Here is a 19640-nt window from a genome sequence, read left to right on the forward strand (position 1 = left end):
TTCCAGGGGGTCGCCGAAGGGACCTCATGGTTCCCAACTTAGATAATGACAAGAATTTTTTGTCACGTTTGTGTAACCATTGCCGTTTATTTCAACGTTAAATAAGGCAAAGAGAAAGAGCGCACGTTCTAAAAAGTTGAAATCAAACAAAACTAAGCCAAAAATTTGCAAATTCACTCTAGAAATAAACAAATTCAAATATGTGCTGCACAGTTTACAGTTTTTATCTTCTACAGCAATTAAATAAATAAAAATTTAAAAGATTCAATTCTTGTAATTTCTGTCTTCACTCTTGATTTTTTACTATTACAATTTATTATAGTAGAAAATTACTAATTATATAATTAGTTAAAAAGCAACACTTGCACTTGCAATGCAAAATTAATTGAAATTTCATTCATATTTTTTCTTTGATTTTTTTTATAGTAGGTACATCCCCGAAAATTAGTCAAGCATTAGAGTGATTATATTCTCACCTTTGAAAAAAGTTTTACCTGTGCACAATCAGTTTTTCCCCTCTGGATTATCATTTAAAATAAAGGTATCACAGGGGGTGAAACTGCTATACATAATAGTAGTCACTAAAATGGGGATGTTGAGAAAATCTCCCTGCCATCTGCTTTCCCTTGCCTTTTTAAACTTCTTCAGCCTCTGCTTTGATTTACTTACTTACCTGGTGCACTGCCTATTTTAATAATCTGTTAGGTATTGATGCTCGATTATTATTCGATTTGTGTTTTGTTTTGTCATAATAAAGTTGATTTTTAATAAGTGAAGTGGTATGGAATCCCTTTCTAATTTTAAAACACGAAATGCACCTTCAAATTCCTTTCTGCTTTGATCTCTGTCTTCCTAGTGCGGTAGTGAACAGTCCAATAAATAAAAAAAAGCTGCAAAGTATTTTTATTCATTCTCCTTTAAACAGATTGTGAAATCAATGGGAAATAACTGGCATAAATTATAAAAATATGGCATTAAATGCCACGACTTTACAACTTGTTTCTTTTTTTTACACTCTAAAAACTGTATATTTGTAATAAACTAATAAACAATGCAAGAGTATAAGTTCTTTGTAAGAAAAAAAAATCGATACACAAAATACATTTGTTACTTTAGCCGAAAACGCAAAGGTTACATGAAATAAAAAGAAGAAATGAAAAAAAATGTAATTTTATTCGTCTTTTTTGAATTTGGAGTATCCGACCAATGGAAATGTCTTTTTTGACCTATGTATATTTAAAAAATATCTTTTGTATGAGATATTTAAAAACCAAATTTCTAATTGTAATCAAATGCCAAGGTTTTAAATAGGTTTTCGATTGTTACAATTTTTTGTGGCCTCTTGCGATAGTTTTTGTAGAATTTTAAGGTTTTATGTACCCACTTCATAAAATTGAGTGAGTTGTAATTAAAAAATACTTACCTATTGGTTTTTAATGAAAATATTAAATATTGCTAAAAATTTAAAAATTTATTTTTCTAAGTATAAACACTTACTTTAGTACTATATTATTTAATCTAAATATAAATTATTTCTTTTGATTTAAGAATTCATAAATAATAAATGAAAAGTAGATAGTTGAATACCACTGCAATAATTATTACAATATTTTATTTAAATGTACGAATCGTTATAATGATTAGGTTTCTAACCATCATTCACGTTTGGCAAAAAACAAAATGTCGAACATTTAGTAAAACGTCACAAATAATGTGTCTACAGATCTTAAAACCTATTATTTATTGAACCTTAAGTCTCAATGAGAGCACTTAGAACACTAACTACAAAAAAAATTAACATCTATTTTTTGCTTACTATATTTATTAACTTCCACCATTTCTTTTTTATTCTCTTATCATTTTTGACTCTCGTTTCCTCCACAATCATTGGAATGCTCTTTCTTATGGCAATCGTAAACACTTTATCTCGATTATCTGATTTAATTTACAACACAATAACGACACATATGTTAAATTGACTTTCATGCTGAGAACATTCACCAGAGGTTTAATATCTAATAGAAAATAGTACGAAAGTATAATTTTTCTAAATATGTACATATTTTTCTTATTTAAGATTTGACCCAACTTGATCAAAATATACGAGTATAAATAACAATCAGCGTTTTAAACAGAGTAATAGCTTTTGTGTGTGAAGGTTCAGTACTGAAACACATATTTGATTCAATAAAGTTTAATTATACTACTGTGGTAAAAAATAATAAAATCGAAATACATTATCGTACATATTAATATACTAACTAAACTAACATGCATTCAGTAAACTAAATTTACACATTCATAAACAGATCGCATAATAAATATAATATACAGCCGTAGATCCACAGAGAGCCATATTTTTTGTGAACATAAGTGATCCCCGTCCAGCTACTCTACAAGCAGGCATCAGTGCCGCAAAAGTACAATAAAACAACCAGATCGCTCCAATTTAGAATACATAGTTTACAATTTAATTACATAACTCCAAACGGCTCATTTTACAGAATATTTTTACACATGTATTATACAGTTTACAACGTGATAACCAAATGGAATTTACACTTTACACTTGTTTAGTATCTTTACATCAGTCTGAGGCCACATTGCCATTCCAAAATTAATTGGCCATCTTAACCTTACCTCCCCGCCGCTCTATTTTATACTAGGTAATACTCGTCAAATTCATTAATGTAGAATTCACTCGCTATTTTCGAAAAATTCAACCAAATACTGAATACTGTCGACCCAAAGAGTGAAAATTGCCATTAATAAAGTTGATGAGTAGAACACGATTTTTATATGATAAAAATACAATACAAACAATTTCTAAGTACAAAATGGATTATTTTACATTATTACACTATGAGACACTTTACTATATAAATACATGTGACACAATTTAAAAATGATTAACATATATACATATCACTAGCGGGAGGGGAGAGATGGTGTACAGTAATCCTTAATAAGTGTACAAGTTACCGACATGGCGTTTGTGTGGCTGTTTGGAAATGTTATGAACGAAACTATATTACATATAATACAAAATGGGTATTCTATGTACACATACCAAAGATGACTGAAGTGTTTTTGTTCTAATACCATTCAAAATTACAAAAAGTTTTATGTACTCTTACAAATATTGTATAATTTCAACACAGATTAGCTCAAAAACACACAATTACACATAAACAGTCATAAATGCAATAAAATTAATATAATGGAATTTACGAAACTGTACAATTACTATTTTATATTTCAATACTTTTATCGAAAAGAAACGTGCTTCAAATTCTATTTTATAACTAGACATTATTATGAACTGTTCAAAACTAATGCTACTTATGAGAAAATGTATTCGAAACTAGAGTTGCAATAGTCATTTAAACGAAACGAGTCACATTTGAACTTGTCAAGTATTACTCAATCGATTTTTCTATTCAAGTTAAGGTTTTTCGTGAATTACTACATCAAACATGACTAAACTACCATAAATGCAAATATTTTGTGTATTAAATGCCGTTAGCAGCTGCCGTATTGGCCCAAAAATAATGTATGTATTTTATCTACCTTATGTAGATATTGTAAAATTGTTTTTTGATTTACGTCAAAAAATTGAGTCAATACGGCCTTTCCTAAAATTTTTAATAAATTTAAGCAATTGCTTCAAATGTGTTAGGTTTGAATGTGGTAATGTGTAATGTGCGGAACTAGAAAAATTTTGATTTGGATGAACTTGAATGATGTCAAATCTATTTCCTGAGGACCTTATCACATTTTTAACATACTGTTGGGATAATTTGGGGGACACTTAATATTCCATAATTTAAAAAACTGTTTAGTTTTTATGTACAGATATTCGGTTTTAATTTTAGGGGAAATTTTACAAGACATCCATTTCGAAATGAATTAAAATAAAATTTGAGATTCGTTTCAGAACTCTGTTCTATCATTATAACTGTTTCAGACACAAATAAACATGCACATGATGAAATTGATTGCCTTTTGTTTTACAGGCTCATCCCGAACGTAAAAAATGCAAAATAAATTAAATATTTATATATAAAAAAAAACTTAAGAACGACTTCGCTACAGCTCGTGAAACAAAAGTCAAACAATGAAACGATGAAACTTGATGCAAGACAAATTACATAAATTACAGCTATAATACAGATATTTGTATGTATTCACAATAACATATGATTAACCTTACAAATAAAAGTCAAAAATAAAAATTACGAACTGAAAATTCCATCGATGAGAAAAAAAAAATTAACGAAAAATACTGGAACCTTGTTGGTGTGTTAAACAAAACTCAAGTAACACACACAATTGGTCAAAAAATTAAAAATATATTTAAAATGAAAAACAACGCTTAAATTAAAGCACTCCGTTGGTCGGTGGTCCAATGGGACCAAGCTCTCCTCCGATAGAGCCCATAGATCCAGGAGTTTTCATGAAATATTTCTCCAACTTGGCAATAATATGTTTGCCGTAAGTGTATTTCCTCAACGAATTAAGATGAGGTCTTATTTTATGCATCAACACCTTTCGTTGTGTCGGCTCACTCACATCTATCATTTTTTGAACCACGTAATTCGCATACTGATCTTTCATCATGACATGTAGAGCACTAGACAGAACAAAACATTTCAAAATAAAACTCTACAAACATCAAAACACTTACTTGTCATTAAATCCACACACTTCCTCGATTAGTAGCGCCCTCTCAGCTCGGGTCGCGTGAGTGACACACTTCTCCACGACGTTACTGGCAAATTTATGTTGACTTAAAGCTAAAACTTTTCCTCTCACGCTGCTAATCAGCTGACTCTTATCTTCGGGCTTTCCGTGTTCTGAAAGATATTTTTAAGTCGTAATTAGACGCTTCAAAACCGGCCGAAAATTTGGAACAAGACTCGTTTTTAGAACTGCAGACTTACCCAACACATGCTGGATGACATAGTTTCCAAACTGATCCTGGATCAACTGATCGGTGTGTTGATGTAATTCGGCTAAAATTGGAGCAGTCTGCTCAGGTGTGCAATGCTCTAAAATGCGCTGGATGACTCTGCAACCGTACGGATGAGTCGACAACGTGTACACTTGCCCTGAGAACGACTGAATGATAAACTGGAACAAATGAAAAAATTAATAAATCACATTGTAAATTTAATTTTGACTATTTAATTACTTGCAAAGCATTGGGATCCACACATTCGATACACTTTTGGACCACATGATTTCCATTTTGGTCCTTGACGCATTTCAAAACATGACCGTCTAATTCTCTCACAATTTCTTGCTGTTGTTCAGGCGGAATCGATTCGAGAGCCTTTTGTATGACCCGACAACCGTACATTTGTAGAGCTAATGGAAGCACATGACCTCTGACTTTCTGCGCCAACGTCGTCTTCTGTTCAGCGGTCCCGAATTCGAAGAATTTTTGTATAACATAATTGCCGAAGACGTCAGTCATAAGATTATAAGCTGCCGATAGAATTTCATTGAAAACCATTTGTTTTTCGGTCGCCGAAGCTCGTTCCAATTTCTGTTGGATAAACCGCGACCCGTGCTGGTCCTGTGAGAACTCCACAATGTGATTGGCCAAATCTCTGTAAAAATATGAATTAGAAAAAATCCGATTTGGAAAGTTATCGTCGAACCTCAATTGTAAATTGGGATATCTGTTATTTCTAAAGTCTTCAAGCAGGCGTGATCGACCCTGTTGTCCCTTATCCAACGAACTCGGCACCGTCGATAACGATGAATTTATTTTTGTGAAGAGCGAATTCGTCGATCCAAACATCGCATTCGTTGTCAGTCCTGCAGCCACAGAATTTCGGTATTTCGCTTCGGCCCCAGGTGCCGCCGAGAGAACCCGCGAAGTCATCAATCCACCCAATTGGAGAGGCGCCGACGGTGGAGGTGTCAGACTTCCGGTCAAGGGACTCGGACTGCTGCCGATGTTGTAGGATGTTGGCCATTTTTGTCTGTAGTCCAGCGACGGCGAGAATGCCGAAGTGTTCCGGTCGAACGAGTCGCGACGACCAGACGATGTCGTGTTCAGTCCCAGGCCTACAAAGTTGTCTACATAAAACATTTCAATTTTTTTTTATACTGCTTGTATAAACATTAGATATATTATATTTAAGTAAATATAGGCCCAAACAAATGTAAAAATTACAATGTTTACTGATATAAAAAGCAAACGCTTGAAAGTTTACAGAAAATTTTACTCGGCTGTGATGCTGTGAAAAATGCTGATTTCAACACTAGCAAATAAAATAACCTTTATTATGGTTAGGAATAATTTGAGTTTCAAAAATATTCCTGCAATTTTTTTTTTTTTTTCTAAATAATAGAAAGTTTACCAATATAACATTAATCTTTTTTACAACTTTGTGATTAGATTACTGTTAGCTTTTTCTCTGACATGTGGCAATGATTCTGTCGTACTCAGATAATCTTTTAATGCCAGTTCTGACCAATCCGATTGATAAGAAAATCGTGTTGTAGTTACATTTAATTATTGAACACAATTTCTGAAAAAAAACTTCGAAATCATAAAAATACGTCTATTTAGACGTTTTAATAATTTCTGATAAAAAAATTATAACCAAATGCTTCATGCTAATTACTTTTTTCAAGTAATACAGAAATATTTACAAAAATGAATCGTTCCAACTTTTTAGGTTCGGCGATGTAAAATCAAACATTACAAATTTTATTGCACCTAAAAAACTGGAACACAATGTGGGCATGCATTGTTAAATGTTATTTGATATGTACAAAAAAAAATACAACATTGCAGCCAGCAACGCTTCTCCTACCTGTATGAAGCGACGTAGTTGTAGCAGATGAACCGATATTTCCTAGAGAAGAACTACCGAATGGAGCAGAAGGTGGTGCTGCATGAAGAGGTGGGAATAACCCAGAACCAACACCTTGGGCCACACCTACCCACACCAACCACAGTTAGTAAAAAAATCAACAAAACAAAACACCACAAAAACGTTCCAAGCCGTTGCAATGACGAAAGTATAAAAAAGTATATTAGACGTTCTGCATCAGCGGGAGAATTTTTAAGAGTAATTTTCCAAGGAAATGCCTTTCTAAATGACGACTGAACATGGAATACAGAATCGATCGTGTGGAGTTGTTAGTTTTGTCAGAAAAACAAAGACACCAATCAATTGAAATTTTGTAATTATTCACCCTGAGCAAAACGTTAAAAAAACTAAACAATTTTCATTGAACGGTAATTTGAAAAATAACACGAATTAACAGAATGATTTGTGCTTGAAATCATGTCAAACGCATCATTAATTGTGACGCTAATTACTAAAGTGTTAGAATCTTCAATTACTTCAATCTAAACAATTTCACACTGAACTGTTTCTATTTAGATGGTGATTTTGATTAATATTTCAAAAAATTATAATAAAAAGCCAAAAATACAAATACGTCAAAGAAAATTACGCCCGATATTACCCCATAGTGCTGTTAATTAGGCTTTAAATGTTTCCCAATAAAACAAAACATAACGTGAAACCGTTGCATGTTTTCGAGATATTTTTTCAAGCACTGTGAAAGCCTCAAGAAAATGACTTTTATACTTTTATTGTATGCACGAGACTCTATCAATAAAATGTGTTAAAACGAAGTGTTCTATCTTTTCTTTTATATCCTTGAATTTGTTTTTCATCTATATTTTTACAAGCTTTTATCATGATAGGTAGATCCTTTCAAACAAACTTAGACAGCTTCATTAGTATTACTTTTGTCGGGAAACAATGTAGTGTGATCAAGTTTTAATTCTAATTTCAACGTCAACAATGTAGAAAATGTGAAACTAAGCAATTAATCACATAAAAATCTAGGCTTATTGAGCGATTGCCGTTATTAAATAATAAGTCAGTAATTGCACCTTTGATGAAAGTAAAATGTAATCAATTTTATTAACCAAAGTATAAGTAATATTACCGGAATCGTTTCAATCTGAAAGCCAAGGTCGTATTTTGCTAGGTCCCCATTGATTTAAACAATAAATGAAGAAAGAATCGAAGACGTTTTAAACAAATTGAAAGATAAAATCGACTATTTACACAAGTCACAACATTTACCGTTATTAACATTGTACAAAAATTGAATTGTTAGTATTGGCGATTAAGTAAATATGAATAAAGTATTAGAAATGAATGATGAACAAACACGAAATGTACAGAACAATTAGTAGATTCACCATATTTGTATGTAACAAGTTAACCTACCTCCTAAAGTTCCTCCATTAACCGAAGTATTCACATTAGCACCATACAAACTCTGGGGAGTACTAGAATACAGGGAAGCACCTGCCGGTGTTTGTCGGTTAGTTTGAGGTTGCACAAGTACAGGAGCAGGGCTAACCAAGCGCATGGGTGTACCATTTCGCATTGCCGCACCTTGTGCCATAAGAATTGGGGTATTTTGATCATAGTATGGAACAATGTAACCCCCAGGAACTTGTGGCTGCAAAAGAGGTTACTTTTTATATATGCTATCTACACGTAATGTTATGTTAGCAGAATTTAAATTAAAATTGTAGCGAAAACTTAATTAATCTCCGTCACACAAACCATGAATAAATTCATCAAATTCAAAAGTTTCTAATAAATTTGTTAGTTTCAATAAAATTGGAAATTAACCACCAGAACGGTTCCATATTGGTAACGACCTAAATCGCGATTTTATTCTTATTTACAATTTACACAAACTGTGTTGACTTTACATGAAAGTGCTGTTAGTATGTACATTCCATGAATTTCTTGCTACGCAGTTTCATCCCATGTGTGTTAATTTCACAATTCCACCGATAGCATTTTCATTTAAAACGACGAATGATATATTACAGAAATAAAAAATATATTTATCATAAAACTAACAATAACTATTTTCACAAGGAATGTGATTACCGGAATTAAATCGGTAAACCTCAATACTGTTAGAGCAATGAGTCAGCAGATACTTTTTATGCGGTTACCAAGTTTTCGTAAAATCTTAGTTGTTTTAAATTATAAAAGTGATAAAGCTAAAAATTTTATAAAAAAAATGTTTCAAGGATATTGAGACGCAATGCACTTCAAAAGACTGGCAATACAAACGATGTTGGCAGCCGACGCGACCGACTGCAATTTTTTACCTAAAATTGAAAGAAACTTGGAAAAGATCTGCTTCTCGTTCAGTAACAAAAGTGACACATCTAAATATATAATTTGATATTTCACACAAACTGATTAAGCAAAAACACAACAAATATTTATGTTTTACAAAACAAAAACGATCTAAATCAGATTGGAACAAACGTTAATTTATTGGTTAAGTTCAGATTGAATCGCGACACTCTTCCATGCAAAACTTTGATTGACTTACAACAATGAAAACTTCTAAATACACAAAAGAGAGAAAACGAGGTGAGTCAAAATTACACAATTTAAAAACAATTCTTTTGTGACAATTCCTTATATTAATTATTAGATTTACCAAACAGAAACACATTTAAATGTTAAGGCCACGGATACCATCCATACCCAATTTAATTTAATCTAAATGTAAAAATCTTGCAAATATTTGAACTTTTTAACATAATTGTGAAACCACCGCAACATAAAAATATGTACATATATCATCAATTCGTCACTTTGCGGTTCTGCATTTCCGGTGGTGTTAAATATCACATGACACCTTCGTAAAAAATAATGTATGAAACTAATGGCGTCATAAAACAGTGCAACTCATCTAGTCGGAATAATTTAACAAGAAGTGTTTTTCAAACATTTTTTTTTTGTTTACGTAAAAGGAAAAATTCGCCATCACGCAGTCACATCTCATTCAAATTTAAAACATCATCCGTCCCATATAAATATCAAATTCGCACATCTAACGGTTCGTCCTAAAAACTAGCAATTCAACAACCGTTATAAACGTAAAATTAAATTCAACATTTGATATATACGATATTTCTCTAAAATGACACAAGAATCCATCACACGTTTCATTTTCCTTCGCTTACTTGTACTTGTTGTTGTGCTTCGGCTGTGCCATTTGGAGTGAGAGGTCTTCGGGCTCCGTTGCTAGCTCCTTGTTGGATGAGATTCGCCGGTGCCGGATATACCCATGGACCAACACCGTAGTATTGTGGGACACCGGCAGTAATGAGGTAGGAGGGTTCTTGCTGATGGTTAAGAACGTATGGTGGTTGAGGAAACGCCGCTTGTTGTTGTTGGGCGAGATATTGCTGTTGTTGTTGTTGTAACAGCTGCAATTGGGCGGCATTGGGAGTAGCCGCTTGGGTTTGTTGAGATCGGAAGAGTTGCTACAAGAGAAAAACGAAAGACACTGTTTAATTTTGTTTCTGTGATTAGTCGAGCGTAATGAATCAGAAACGTAACAGTAGTAACGTAACAGATACGTATTATTTACTCCGAGCAATAAGCAACAAGATAACTCTGATTGATGCGAATCGAAACTTTATAAATTTTAGAAATCTGATTGTAGGTATGCGTGCTCATTTCCATTTTGCGCATGAATAACTCAAAACAGTGTTATATCGATTACGTGCCTTAAGTAAGTACTTTTAATTATTTAACACGTAACTACTTGAAAAATGCGTGCCCAAAAAACACTGATTGAGGCACGTTCGACCTCCACTTTTTCAATATTTATTATCACTTCTTAAAAAAAGCGAGACATAATTGATTAAATAATACTCTAAATCGTAACGTTACGCTGGATTTTTTCGCAAATATTATTTTTCAAAGTCACTAATTTCCATGACATATTTATCCAAGTCGCGTAGATATAGAGGTAAACAAGAATTCGCCAGACAATCCATACCTACAAGTGTATTAGTTCGTTGTAACGGTATCGTGGCCGCAAAGAAATGCTTCCTCATCAACCGGCACAGAGCAATGACTCCGGGGCCTAAATTACCATTCTAGAATGACCAAGTTAAAAGATACTCAAAACCTAATCGGACATTGCGCAATAATTATATGCATACATAAGTCTGCAAATAATAGTTAGGCTCAGACTGAAAGGAAGTTAATTCATAAATTACTAGGTAGCATGAGCTGATTAATAAGGAACGACCAAATACGTCGTTGTTTATACATAATTCACTTTAAAAAATTACTTAGTACTGTCTTTGTTCACGACGTTCATTTAATTTTATCTCGTATCAAGCAACGGTTCATTAAAGAACACATTTTAGCAGATTCTCTAATAGATATCAGAGAAAGTTTGTAATTGGATTTTAAACTCTGATCAGTTGCTAAATATGAATTGCCATGACAGGTGAAATATTTCACTCTTAGTAAAAAAATTAACACAGCAGCAGCACGAGAAAATCCATGAACATGCCAATATTAACCTTGATATCCAATTTTTTAAGACATCGGATGTTTACTTGAATATTTTAATAACGAGGCCAGTCCAGTAAAAATTGCGATAATTATCTCTTTACGTCAAACATTTATCTACAGTTAACTTATAAGTTTTTTAATATGACTAGTTTTTGTTTAGAAGAAAGCAGCCACTTCTTCCACAATGTGTAGTTATTCTGTCCTATTAACACATAGCTGCAAGTGCTAACCATTTTGTAATATACATTCAATTTCTGACTCAAACTCCCGAAAGCTACAACTGCATCAAAATCTACAACAACGAAATGTGGTTACCGTTCCGTCTGTTTCACAACGGATACGGAAATCCACAATGACGTAAAATGATTTTTTCGTCAAATATTTCTCAATAAAATCTAAAGATTGCTATGAATCCTATTCAATTCAATTTGAAACTCATTACTTAAAATCAATACTTGCAGTACTTCCGATTAGATTATACAGCTACACTTCGCTACATTTTTATTGAAACAAGAATAAAATGTTTCAAATCTCGTCAATCCTGAAATACGAGATTGAAATACATATAACCGTACAAAATTATTAGAGTGAGTCTTTCTAAAACAGTTACGATTTATTTAAACCGTCTCAACAAAAACGTTTGCAACATTCATATAAATGCGACCCTATTAAAATATGACGTCTGTCCAATATCGTAATCTGATTAGATTCATCAAATATTATAGAACGTAATATGAAAATTTGACTCAATTGTCATCAATTATGACCCGAGTACTTTTTTTCCTGTCGAACGGAGAAATGTTTCAACGATAAAATTTCAAAAATGAGTAATTATGTAACTAAGAAATACATAATTTATAAAACCTTATCAGTATTAAGATTTATTCATAAAAACAGCACTTTTGTGAATGGTCCTATAACACTAACTCAAAAACCTATAACTTTGTAAAAGTAGAAAATACTTAGCATTTGATAAATTTAACTAGAGAAGGGTTAATTACTTGAATAATAATGATTAAAATTAACATTAAAGGTAGCCACATTATCTGTTCATACAACACTTTGAACTAAAAATGTTAAATTAGAAAGTTCTTATCTAGATTCGTTATAATTAACTTTAATATATCCACGAGCGGCAATAAAATGGAAAATTGCAGTTTACATTTGAAGACATAGTAACGATTATCGTTCCATCCCAAGATAATTAAAATCAATTTTAGAGAAAATAGACATAATGAAAATGTGACTACAGAGAAAGAAAGAGAAGAGTCTGGTAGGAAATCCGAGTCCTGTAGAAAGTAGTTCATGTGTGTTTTTTTTTCAAGTGACCTTTTTTGATACTATGATGATCATTAAAGGAACACATTTCCTTTTCCGACCGAAAGGAAACATACTTTCATATTGAAGACAAATTATTTACGTCATAAGAACGTCAAATATGTAGTGCATCAATAAATAAAATATGCACCGTAAAAGGATTATCTACAACAATGTTTCAAAATAGTTATATAAAACTTCAAAATTACATAAAAACGTCTACTACCTCTGTGCTCATAGACCATTAAATTACATTAAAACTTTACTTACATTAAAACAATCTCTCTATAGTGTAAAAAATGAATCTTCAAGTCAGATTAGGCCATCTACCTTTTATTATAAGTTCTTTAACCTGAGAATTTCTGAATTTTTACGTTTATATTCCATTATAATAAAACAAACATAAAGTTAGGAGTGCCTTTGAAAGAAGTACATGTAAAATATATCTAATAAAACTGAAGTCAAACTATAATTGAAACTTTCTCACTTATTAATCAATGTTAAAAACGATCTATCTAAAAAGTAACCTTGTTCACGTAAATTGGCAAACTTATTGTATAATGCGACCATGATTTAAACTTGACATTACAAACCTTGAATCGGTATTACATTGCGATTATTATTTCAAGATTTTATTACTTTCAATTATCGCAAGTTCAACTGGTCCATGATTTTCCTATTTCCATTCAGATTAAACAAATTTTGAAACGAGATAATTTCAATTCGATTATAACGAAGATGTGAAGCTCAATCCCATTTTTCTTCACTATAAAAGCTTTATTTAATAAATTGAAAATTGCTGCTGATGAAAATTTACTCGACAATGTAAAGTATTTGATCTAAATTTAATGTTAAATATAAATTGGAATAATTTCACAACATGGTGTATTGAAATTCATATTACAGCTTCGAAACTGAATTTTTATCAAAAAAGCTCATCGGAAAAAATATCAGGGACAAGTATGCAATAATTGCGATGAACTTCATTGAACCCGTTAAGAATGACCAAACAAAGACTAATATACGATGGTAATGACCTGAGTCCGTTATTCTTCGTGAGTTGCTCCACTTTATGAGAAAACGGTCTTTCGTAGTTTCACGACTTCATGTTAACATGCTAGACGCATAAACATTTTTTCATACCTTACATAAAGAAAATATGCGATTTGTAAAATCTCCGAGTCGAATCAACAAACATTGCTTAATGACGGAACTCTAGTGGACAAAGTAAGAATTCAAGAAGCGGAACGATGAACAATAGAATAATTTGTTAAAGCTCGAGGGCCGTCGACCTTTTTGACATCAAAAATAATTTTTAAGAGTGCGAATGTTGAGAAACAAAACACCGGTAATTATCCTATCGAAAACGTTTCGACTACTTTTACTAAAATAAAACAATCTTAAATTAAATCAGATGAGATAATTATCAGATTATTAGCATCAACGAACAGTTATCAGTTTTCACTAATTAAAACCAATATTAATACTAGATTAACAGCAGGCTATCAAAGTGAACACTAATCCGTTTTCCGTCATTATAATATGCGGGACATCTATTACATATCATGAATTAATAACAGGATAAAATACAGGACAATAAGAGTCCTAAATTGTTGCATAATTTGATAAAATGTGCTACTTCAGAAAGCAAACGCCTAGCGTTGCAATTTTTACGATTCTCTACCCGGATTTGTTTTGCTCATATTTACTTGCAAAATCAGATCTAGTAAACGTAAGCTTCTTACTTGTGCAAGTTCAAACTTGAAGTCCTGATAAAAAATTCAGAAAGTTTAATGGAAGATTAAGACAAAAACTAAAAAAACAAAAGCACAATTGAGCTCCGCCAGACTGAAGCCGAACAAGTAAGCAGATTTACAATTTATTCTTTGATATAAGCGCCATTTTACCCGTTATGGCTTACTAGAAGCTATATTTTGGACGCAAAATCCCCTGGTATTTCTTGAGAATAACACCGCCTCCTTCATTGTTCAATAGTGATGTTACGCAAAGTGTTTTCATTATTTAAATGAGATTGCGAAGTTTCAGTTAACATACCACTAAATTATCCTACACGGTAATACCTGACATAATACGCAAACACCTCGAGGGGCACTGTATCATCCATAAGATATAGCAGATTCATTTTGTTTCAACACCATCATCTTAGATGTTCTCACAGGATGAAGAAAATTTAGAGAAAATTGTGCCGTTCACCTTGGCACTGAAATTTTACCAGTGAGACTGACACAACGTGTCTGACACCTTCAGTGAATGCTTTCATGTGTAGGTATATAATAATTTTGAACAAGTTGTCGACGACGGAATACTTATTGTGTTTAAATCCAGACATTTGAAATACGATTTTCAATTCTACTCGTTCTATTTAAGTCAAAAACACATGTGACATCAAGAAATAGAATATTAAAGACGTATTCTAACTAACGGCTATTGTAACAAGTGTGACATACATTATATTTATTAACAATACGACCCGATAATGCCTATGTTTATTAACTGAATTTTATTTTACGTTCTGGTGAATGAATCGCGATAAAAATGCATAAGTATCGGTAGATTGAAGCACCTCTGATATGCTTCCCTAATGAAATCAATGATTTTTATCGGACGTTTTCAAGTAGGTATCAGTTGGCTATTTGAACAGAAACGTCTATTATCGGTTATCACCAATACTAGGCACTATTGTAAATATGTACTTTTTGATTAATACCCAGTGAACACATGGCCAATGGTGCAAGCCGATGGTCACATGAAAATTCAATTTCCAACACAAACTGTAATTTATTAAGAGGGATTACAGCCAGGCTTATAATCTACTGAACTGTAACATGAAACAATAATATTTTGATATTCAAAAATAACTAAAACTTGAACAACATTTTAAAAGTGTGATAAATAAACTAATCAAGTGAAAATATATGCGGATATGGCTTTCATTTCAAAAATTTGTCAGATTATGGGTAATTGCAAAAAACTATTTTAGTAACTTTTTTAAGCAATTTCAAAGAATTTATTATTACATACACAGTTTCAAAAAATAAAACGTCATTTTTTAAACATAATATTTGAAAATTTCTTCTTTTTATTCGATTTATTTCGACAATATTCCGCTTTCGATCTAATCTTTATAACATTCGAAGAGTTGATAGATCACGACAGGAAGCAGCCCTACCATACGCGAATTTGTCGCAGACTTATGTCTCTCTCGATAAAGCGCTGAAATAGAGCGGCCAATCACGTAAAGTGTCACTAGTTCGTAGTCAATATTTACCTGGCGATTGATGACATCACAGACATGTCGGTAATTTATTGATTTATGTACACAATCGCACATAAACCAGAAATTTCGTCCCACCCAATTGTCAAACAGGAAATTTCAAAATTAAAAACTTTGCTCTTAATCAACACATCGAACATATGGGAACACCCACACGATAACATAATTTTCATGCAAAATAAAGCAACGTCCGATATTCGTTTATTATTTCATCCCACAAAATTTGAAGGACGGATATAATTAACGTTATTTTGGTCATGAAGCTAAAACATGAAAGAAGGCTCTCCTCGATCCCGGACAAATTGGCAACAAATTGCATTTGAACTACGCTCAATTTCTATCACATCACAACACCAAAGTTACATTACATGACACGAGAACATCATTCAATCATTCGACTTCCCTTTTTATTAATTATGTTCCTAATTGCCAATTTCTCCCTAATTGTTCGAGTATTAAAAAACCGATTAAATGTAGTTTTGAGTAAAAGTGCAGCTGGTAAAGTCACTATAACTGAATCCTAACCGATTTCATATCAAACATAATAAACAATATTTGCTTTGCAACGATGTCAAAATACTAAACATCGTATCGAGGAGGGGCTGTTAGGGTGCGTCGACAAAATATTAAATAAAGTGAGGCACACCCGATACCACAAACACGTCATAAATGAACGAGACTTTTAATAAAAACAAAATTGTTACTTTAAAAAACCTTAATACATACTTAAACAAGAAAACAAAGCACCTTACATTCTGGTTCATCGATTTCGAATCATTTAAATTGTTTATCAACTGTATGTACTTATGCCCATGTAAAACAAAATCAAGGTTAACGAAGGAATTTTCTATACAAAGTGCGAAATTCTATCATCACATTTTTTATTTAAAAAAGTGAAATAAATTACTAGTCAAGGTTCAAATAATCAAGAATTAATTTCAAGAATCCGGAAAGAAGACCCCTGCAAACATTATATATATCGATATCGATGTTACTCGAAACCCAAATCTTGGCAAAAAAAAACCATCACTATCATAACTTAAATCGGCGTTTTCACCACATACAAAAGAACCATTAGAGCAACGACAAAAAACAAGTGATGGTATAAAATTGATAGAATTAATAATAAGAAAGTCGGTGAAACATCTGCATTAACAGTAAACTTTGAAGTAAAAGAAAGGTCGACAGTTTTGCCAGAGGCAACATAGCTAGCCCCAATATAAGCGAAGTTCCGTTATATCCATCTCCTCCACATATGGGAGAAATACCGGTTCGAGAAACGTGCTCGTTCGATTTGGAACTTACTGTTGTTATTACGATTATTACTATTAGAATAAATTTGTTTTTTCACACGTCAAACTGTATCAATTATTATTCTCAATTACATAGTGGGTGTGAGAAATTAACGAGATGAATCATAATGAATGAAAAATCTGCAATCGCGTCCGATAAAATAAAATTATGAGACTGTTGATGCATTATTATTTGAGCAAAGGCCAAACATAAAATCGAGAAAACTTTATACACCATCTGACACGCGTAAAATATGGTGGCGGCGCTCGACGTAAATTGATTTTAAATCATTTTCTGGCTCAATTTCCATCGTTCACCTAGTAGGAATTATAAGAAATTACGCAGAATAAATGCGTCAGATGGACACATTAAATGTTAAGCGAATGATGAGCAGCTAAAATAATTTACAGCAAAATTTGTAAACGTGTAACCATAAATTTTTAATTTCAACCTTGTGATATAAACGAAATAGTCAATTAAGTTAATTTATCAACAGCTGCACTCGAATATTTATGAAATTATCACAAAATCGGGATTTTAGCTTTTAGTAGCGCATTTATCGTTTTCCCATAAAAAATCAAAATAAACCCAACAATACAAAAACACAAATTGTTCCGATATCGTTACCAATTGTTGCTAACTGATCAACATTTATATGTAGTAATTTACGTCCGCATATCAATATCGACCCCTATTGCCAAACATCGTTTAACTTTTATTAGAACAATTAACCTTCGCACTAGAACGTCGTGACGAATAAAGGCACTCTAATTAAATCCTAGGCCCCAACACAATCAACTGAGATTAACTTCATGAGACATTAAAAATACAATGTTGTTAACTAATCACGCCCCAATGTTACCAATAAATGAGTTTACACAAAATTCATTACTTAAACAAAATGTTTGCTCATCACAAAAGCATGTCTAAACACATAACGTAATATGAAAAAATGATTTTTTTATCACTTCATGTTTAACATATGTTTGACTTAGTAAAAAACAGATGTTTGCCAGAGACAGAAAAATAAAAAAAGTAACTCGCATTACAACTAGTCAGACACTTTAGATAATCAAGCTGCTATTACGGAAAAATAATTAATTGTAGATATCGTGATACGAGTCCATTTCCTATGTCCCACAAAGACGACAAATATTTTTAATTAAATTGTGGTTATTTTGAATTGGACGAATAAAATCCGCTTTTACGGATCATTGAAACATCCTGCATTATTAAAAAATGATAACTTTTCAAAAGTCCCGTTAAAACCATTGGAAAAATCCGATAACACAGATTGTACCATCTGGGTGCTTGCATACTTTCGACCAATTCAAAACCTGTTTCACGTCGGCATGTTAAATATACGTATATTACCGACAATTTAAAATGCTCTTCCTGTATTTTAAAACAGTTGATTTTCAGCTTAATTTTCGTAAAAAGCTATTTCGCGTAAGTTGGTGGCGAGTATTGTGCCCCATAAAAATCAATCTAAACGTCTGGCCAGCGAGACAACGCGAAAACCGTAACTTATAAATAATGTAAAACCTACTACACCGCAATTCTTTATTATGCCAAAAATATGCAACCTTCATGCTATTTTACGACAATTCTCTTTTCCTATTACCTTAAATTTAATAGCGCCAAAGTGATTTAATACATCATTAATAAACACTGAACGCAAAATGCAAACTTTGCGTCCCTATAAATAGATTCTCTGCTCAAAATGTGACGTATGTACGTGAATCCAAATGTAGTCGATTCCAAGCGATTATTAAGAATCGTGAAAATATGTAATAACTGGAATAAAAATGATGTAGAGTGTGAAAACGGAAGAAAAATAAAATAGGAGTAGTTTACAACGTGACGCAACACTTTTGTAGAATACTAGGACGGACTAACGAACAATAAAAAGCGCATTTATTAAAGCGTATTCCACGGGGGTTGAAATGTCGTCACTGTCGATATCCCTATTTATTATCCATCAAATGTTAAAACGTCGAAATGACCTTTCGAATAAAAGGTCGGATATTACATTACGACGTTCGACGTCAAAATACCTCGCGGCCAAAAAATGACCTAATGTACCGTCAATGAAAAATTCGCAATAAAAAGTGGTTTGTTGTCTCATTCCCTTGACCTTTCATTACCAAACATAAGCAAGTATTTTGGCGAATTGAAACTTACAAGCTGAGCTTTTAGGTCCTTAGCACACACCGGTCCTAACCACTGGTGCACGTTAATATATCTCTTGGGAAGCATCTTCAGACAGGTCGGCGTTTGTCTGTAATCCAGAGGATCTAACAGGGCTGCGGGTGCCTGGATAGGCGAACCGC

The 19640-nt window shown here is 32.5% G+C and overlaps 1 protein-coding gene across 7 annotated transcripts in view; it reads right to left on the minus strand.

Moving 5' to 3' along the window:
- Positions 1-2178: 2178 nt before the first annotated feature.
- Positions 2179-19640, minus strand: part of LOC123012322 (maternal protein pumilio-like) — a 45779-nt gene continuing 28317 nt past the window's right edge. For 4 of the 7 annotated variants that reach the window (XM_044410162.1, XM_044410161.1, XM_044410159.1 and 1 more), the window contains 8 exons: positions 10052-10354; positions 8274-8511; positions 6834-6959; positions 5667-6090; positions 5195-5615; positions 4944-5133; positions 4688-4856; positions 2179-4633 (listed from right to left, as the gene is read on the minus strand). In XM_044410162.1, coding sequence (XP_044266097.1) covers positions 4381-4633; positions 4688-4856; positions 4944-5133; positions 5195-5615; positions 5667-6090; positions 6834-6959; positions 8274-8511; positions 10052-10354 — 2124 coding nt within the window. In that variant the 3' untranslated portion in view covers positions 2179-4380. The remainder of the gene's footprint in view (positions 4634-4687; positions 4857-4943; positions 5134-5194; positions 5616-5666; positions 6091-6833; positions 6960-8273; positions 8512-10051; positions 10355-19640) is intronic. The other 3 variants (XM_044410160.1, XM_044410165.1, XM_044410163.1) reach the window with 3 other exon arrangements.

The sequence above is a fragment of the Tribolium madens genome, unplaced genomic scaffold, assembly GCF_015345945.1.
Source record: "Tribolium madens isolate multiple individuals breed KSU strain unplaced genomic scaffold, Tmad_KSU_1.1 Scaffold_96;HRSCAF=242;Tcas5.2_LG5, whole genome shotgun sequence".
Taxonomy (NCBI): domain Eukaryota; kingdom Metazoa; phylum Arthropoda; class Insecta; order Coleoptera; family Tenebrionidae; genus Tribolium; species Tribolium madens.